General features: G+C 35.4%; 1 protein-coding gene across 1 annotated transcript; it reads right to left on the bottom strand.

The window, feature by feature from the left end:
- Window positions 1-1,453: 1,453 nt before the first annotated feature.
- Window positions 1,454-4,715, bottom strand: LOC306885601 (endothelin-2-like). The gene is made up of 5 exons (XM_079442246.1): window positions 4,393-4,715; window positions 3,639-3,792; window positions 3,340-3,453; window positions 2,715-2,807; window positions 1,454-2,608 (listed from the first exon to the last, which is right to left on the bottom strand). The coding sequence occupies exons 1-5, from the start codon at window positions 4,451-4,453 to the stop codon at window positions 2,521-2,523; spliced, it is 510 nt and encodes a 169-aa protein (XP_079298372.1). The 5' UTR covers window positions 4,454-4,715; the 3' UTR covers window positions 1,454-2,520.
- Window positions 4,716-6,833: the final 2,118 nt, after the last annotated feature.

Here is a 6,833-nt window from a genome sequence, read left to right as displayed (position 1 = left end):
ATCACTTAAATGCAATGCACACCGTTGATGCCAGCAAATCACCCACCCAAACAAACACTGAAGGAAGGCTTCGGCAGGCTACATTGGATGCAGCATGTGGGAGAACTATAGATTATTTTTTTACAAACTGAAAACTTTGTTTTAATGTTTTATTTATACGTTAATGTTATATTTAATTTGATTACATTAATGTTAAAGTTAAGATTTACAAGAAATGTTAACTGTTAACTTTTAACTGCTGTAAAAAAGCCCTTTATCTGTTTAAAGTTTTGATAAACCAAATGTTATTGCACTTTTGTTCATACAGCAGAACTTTGAAAGAATAAAGTTACACAATACTCTACTTTTGATTTCATTATTGAATTTGGCGCATGCTGCGATTAATCGTGATTAATCGCAGAAGATCATGCGATTAATCGCGATTAAAATATTTAATCGTTGCCCAGCACTAATATATATATTTCATAAGTTCACTTGCCCATCCAGTCCTGATGGTTAATGGTAAACAAACTTGGCTTGCTGTCCTTAATGGAGGATCGAACCCGAGGCTCGTCTTGAGTGCCGAAATTTTGTAAAAAGAGATTTTCTTACCATCCAAAGATTCAATAATTCATAATAATAAATCGCATAGTAATTGTGGTTAATTTGATTAATTAAAGCCACACATCATGTAATTGATCTAATATAAATTGTAATCAATTGATGGCTCTATTAGCTACTCCAAAGTAACCCATAATAATTATGTAAGGAATTCCAAACATTTTACATACAGTAAGCCAAATTCTATAGATCGACCTGTAAGGCTTTCCTCCTGCATTAAAGGACCTTAAATGTTCCTCGGAATCTCAAAACTGCATGTGTTGAGTCAACATTTGGGCAGCTGGAATGGGCTGGTAGACAAAGAGACTGCACATCTTAACAAGATAAAATACCGTCCCAGACAACTGTCAAACACTGCTTAAAAAAGAAATAACACAAATGCTCTGGCCTCACCTACAGCTAACCTCTCTGCTGACTTTTAAGAAAAGTATGTTGTGCACCTGTTTGTGTAAGTTCGACATGTAAGCAGAAGTCACATAAGATATCCAAATATGTGCATCTGTAAATATTTCTTTATATATAGGTGCACATTCCATAAATTTGCCTGATGTGATTTTGCTGACGATAAAATTTACATAATTTATACACACCCCAGAAAATACATAACAGAGCCTTCCTAATTGAAAGTGTATTGCTCATACATTTACAACCCACACAAGTGGATCGAGCAAATGATGCATGCAGTCATTGGTCATTATGGGATTGTGTTAGATTTGTTTTTGTGGTAGATTTGTAAATTACTGTTGAGGTGTTGGATTTATTATGTGGAGGAGTTTAATGTTTAACAAGAGGTGCAATGTGATATTTTACTCATCTGAACATGATTGATAACACAGAAGACTTCTTTGTTTTTCGGTAGTATATTGTTTATTAATAGATACATTAATACAAAAATACATTTCATTAAATAAATTAAATAAGTTAACAAACTGACTGCTGGTTGAAAGCAATTCAAGTTTAAACATTCAAGTATCTGTGAGTAACTAATAGTCCTTTTCTTCACAAGAAGAAAACAAGAAAAAGGACAGCAGAACTAAATGCATATATAACAATAGTCAAAACTCAGTATGTATAATTGAAGTAGTCATGAACAGATTGCATTTAATTGAGGCAGTAATGGGAACTCTACACAGCACTACAGTATGAAGCCGGCAGACAGTATCAGCCGGGTTGTACTTTAGGGAAACAATGACAGCATTTTGTTGGCAAGCTTTGAGCTATTGAAACCTGCTGGTATTTGAACAATAAAAACACTCCACTGAAAGTATGCAATAAATACTTCCGCCTTCACTGAAGGGAAGATGAGGAAAAACGGAGGGAAGGACGAGTCATAAAAAAGAAAACATAAACATTCCTCAGCTTGTTTTCATTTCAGTTTTATAAAACATTTGGATACTTTCTTGAGCAGTTGATCACAGAAAGCATCAGACACATTCATTTCCAAATAAAAGAAAAATAAATACATAAATAAATAAATAAATTAAGCTCTGATACAGAGAAACCGAATAAATAAAGGATAATAAAAATTAAAAATATTAATAAAATATTCAGTGTCAAGAACAGAGATTATATAGTTTCTAACGTCTTTTAGGCAGAGGGTAAAGGGGTTTCATTTTTCATTTTCTTTCATCTTTCCCACCATATCTTCTCAGATGGTAAAATCAACTGATGTTTTCAGTACTTCTGCTGCTTTTAACTCATGTCACCATTTCACTGGTGCAGAAGGTGATCTTTCCTTCTTTTTTACCACCTAAATCACCTTTCTGCTCTTCTTCAGCTGAAGGAACTGAGGCTTTGTGCCTCAGCAGTTCAGCTCGGTCTTGAATTCAGTGAATCCGTCACGTTTGCGTCCTCCTCTCACGAGGCAGATCCTCTTCATCCAGTTTTGTTCAGGCGCTCCCTCACTTCATCTCTATCTCTCTAACTGATCAAGAGATTCCTGAGTCTGGATTTCCTCTTGGTTGAAGCCGATCGTGAGGCTGTCATGAAGTTATCTTTAATCTCCTTCCTGCAAACGAAAATAACACATAGTTTAGCCCCAAAGTAGGATATTTTATGTTCACCGAAGCAAAAGCATGTGCTAAATGTGCTTATGTTGATAGAAAATGATTTACCTGAGAGATGACAGTAGATAATCACTAGTTTTGCCAATGTGATTTGACTGGTCATCAAATTGGGTCACAATCTCCATATCTGGATTTTCTGAACTGCAAATCAAATTTGAGAATAAGGTTACATACTGAATTCACTAATTACAAATTTGGTCATTCAAATGTCTCCAAACTTTGACTGGTCATGCATGTTATAAAGCTATGGTACAAAAGATGTTTTGAAAATAAAATAAAACCATTCAGTGACTTGCTCTTATGAAACCAAGGGCAATCAGATCTAAATGTCTCACACACATAAATACAGATTGATACAAGGGCTAATTCCGTCCTTGAACAACCACAGGAATCTTCAGATGCTATTAAACTTGTCCAAAAATAGCTGTCCTTTGATTTGGTGACTCATAACTGCTTTAGTCATTAGACGGTTTCTCATTCACTCCCTTATTTGCATTCATCTCAGAGAAGAGCATGCATATCGAAGCTTACTAAACCCCCCCACCCACACAAGCCGCCCTGATCTCTGCAGGTCACACATGGCTGCCTATGGAATCCGTGACAGACAAAATGCCACGTATCTGTCTGATTTCATCTTCAGGGTGGAGCTGGAAGCTGCAGAGTCTGAGCTCACCTGCTGCGACAGAAACTGGAGCAGGTCCGGTCAGCGGGATTGGCACATTCACAGCGGCCCATGGAGCGCCGGCGACGGGACAGAGGGCTTCCCAGACCGAAAGGTGCGATCTTACTGTAGTGAGACAAGAGGGAGAGAGGGTTAACAGAGAACTGTGAGTGGTCAAATGCAAATAAGAGGTTATAATTCATATTTTGGGGGTCTACATGTGATTAAAGTGACGTTATGGATCTAATTCCAATTTTTCTGAATTCTTTCAGTTCCCTACATTCATTCTTTGTCATCTTAGACGTACTCACTTCGGTGTGTTGACCCAGATGATGTCCAAATGGCAGAAATAGATGCACTCGTTGTCTGACCAGCTGCTACAGGAGCAGCGTTTGGTACGGACCCGTTTGAGAGCAGGTGGATTGCTTGATGCTTCAGACTGATCAGACAGTGGATATCCAAACCCTAGAAGACACAGGCATTATGATTAAAGCTATTCAAAAAAAGTTTATTCGGCACCCTAATAAGTGCTTCATGTAGTAATGACTCTATTGAAGTTTTATATGACTAAATCAGTCTGTATATATTAGGTTATAGCACCAAAAGTATTTTTTACTCATCCAACTACACATATTTTAGTATTATGCCATATTATAAATCCACCTAATCTGATAAATACACAAATACTACAGATACAGCACTCTGTCATTATATAGGTATGACACTCAGTAATAACTGCTGAACTTATCTGTAAAGATAATAAGGCATAATGATTTTCTTTGTGTGTGAAGGCAGATAGCCACCAGTGCGGTCATGAAGGACAAGAGAATCTTATAGAACAATATGATCATTATATCCAGACTGATTATTAAAAAAATAATAATAATCTGAGAGGCAAAATTTTCATTTGGGCTCCATAAAATCTCATTACTAAAACAACTGATTTTTTTAATGTAGTTTCTCTCATAAATAATGGCATAGAATTGTGTCAAATCACAAAAAACACACATGCTATGGAAAACGAAACAATTTTTTTTTTTTTTATAAAAGGTAGAAGTGTCTTACCTTGCTGCACCACACAAAGTGTAACTGAGATAAAGACAGCAGTCCACAGTGAGAAAGCCATTCTAAAGAGTTTAACACGTCTGTTAAATCCAGTTAAGTGATGATATACAGTTAATATCTGCAGTCCACAGAGCTCCACAGAGAGACTGACAGGTGCTTGTGCTCAACTCAACCTGCCCGCCTTCATTTATCCTCCCTGAAGCTCCGCCCACTGCCTGTTACACAACACTGAGTCCAGCATTCCTGCCTCCTGATTGGATGCAGGCTCGAATGAGGTGGAGGGGAGAATTAAAGACAGGTAGGGAACAGCGGCTGATGTCAGTGACTCCCCCTGGACGAGACAGAATTTTATCACAGAAACAGGAAACTTTTTTTTCCGCAGGGGAGGCCGTGTGCTGTCATCGTCACAGGAGATAGTGTTTAATGGCATGTTTTGCATGTGTCCAGGGATAGATTGCACATTAGTGCAGAAACCCCCCTCCGAAGGAAAAAGCAGGACTGATAGTGTGTGCAGGATATCCAGTCCAGGAACAAAGATTGTGGATACAGCATGCTTGCTGCAATGATTTTAGCAATGATATAAAGCTGGAAAACATGCCAATAGAAAATTTCACAGTAAAAGCGTAGATCAATCTAATAGATATTTTGCAAGAGATCAGAAGATACTATACGAGATACTTAGTGGATCACATTAAACAGTACTTAATACTTACTGTATATTGAGATCACATTGAACAGTTCTTGAAATATATATACTGTATGTATATATAATATATATATATATATATATATATATAAGAACTGTTCAATGTGATCTCTACATACAGTGCCAAAATCATGCCAAAAATCATTAGGACATTAAGTAAGGATCATGTAAAGATATTTTGTAAATTTCCTACTGTAAATATATAAAAACATAATTTTTGATTTGTAATGCATGATTATGCATTGCTAAGGGCTTCTTCTGGACTTTAAAGAACTTTAAAGGCGATTTTCTCAATATTTTTTTATTTTTTTGCATCCTCAGATTCCAGATTTTCAAATAGTTGTATCTCGGACAAATATTATCCAACCATAACAGACCATACACCAATTGAAAGATTATTTATTCAGCTTTCAGATGTATACATTTCTAAAGTTTTGAAAAATTGACCCTTATGACTGGTTTTGTGGTCCAGTGTCACATACGGTATATACTGTGTGTGTGTGTTTGTGTGTGTATATACATAGTTCTAATTCTCACTATTAATTGATATATTAATATTAACTACTATATTAACTTCTATATTATAACCATATTAACTACTACTACTTTAGCCTCAGTAAACTCTTTCTAATTTGCTGCTGATATGGTCACGCAGAATAGGGCATTAATATATGCTTTATAATACTAATAAATAGCCAATATGCTAGTAACATGCATGATAATAAGCACAGTTAGTTAACAGTAAGAACTTGCGCCTAAACTCTCTTACCATATCAGATGAGATCAATGTCTGAGCAATAATATTTTCCTTCTCAGTATTGTTTTAACATATATAATGTGTCTCAATTGACATTTTTCTTAATCGTAGGCATGGAAGCTACCTTTACCACTAAAATGAGATAACATTCACAAAATATGCAAATTACACAAGAAACCCCCTCATTGGAGATAATGGCAGCAGCATTTGTGTGTCATTAATCATATCAGCACACTCCTGTTAACAAATGTCACTGATTCAAATATGCAAAATATTGTGACCTAGAGGAAGAGATTTTTTTTACACACTGTAAATGTACAGTGTGTTACAGCTGGAATATAACCGGTGGAAGATCCTCTCACATTAGCTGCTCTTCCAACTAGTGTGTGCTTTTAATATCCATTTTTTCCTTATTATAACTCTATAAAATAAAGAAGTGTGCAGTGATAATGACAGATAGGACCTGATAATTATTCAAACAGAATAAAACATTACATGCTATTTTTTTCTTTATTTTTATATTTCTGTTAACTTTATTTATTTGTATGCATGATTATTTTTTATTTATGATATTTAAAATGCATGGATATGGATTGAAAATATAAAATCAAGCAAAGCATGACACTGCATATTTTGTTATGCAATGTCATGGCACATTTTTAAAGTGTGACTTTTTAGGCTAGTTTAATGGTTTGATATGTTTAAAAACATCATGAATAATATTCACAAGGAATAAAACTGAATGTATAATATTTATACAGCAACTGTTCCGCTAAACAACATGTTTTTCCCTCAATGAACTGGAAAAATATTAACATTCAAAAGTCACTGCAGGGGGGCAGGAAATGCCAGAGTGATGTCACAGCCCACTAAACAATGACACCTCACAGATTATTTGTTCTGAGGTCAAAAACATAAAACAATAACTAAAGCAAATGTTTGTTAAGGCTTACATCGTGGACAGATGATTAAAAGTGG

The sequence above is a fragment of the Barbus barbus genome (genome assembly GCF_936440315.1).
Source record: "Barbus barbus genome assembly, chromosome: 19".
NCBI classification, from domain to species: Eukaryota; Metazoa; Chordata; class Actinopteri; order Cypriniformes; family Cyprinidae; genus Barbus; species Barbus barbus.
The sequence above is the reverse complement of the archived record's forward strand: the minus strand, read 5'-3'. Positions and strand labels throughout refer to the sequence as shown.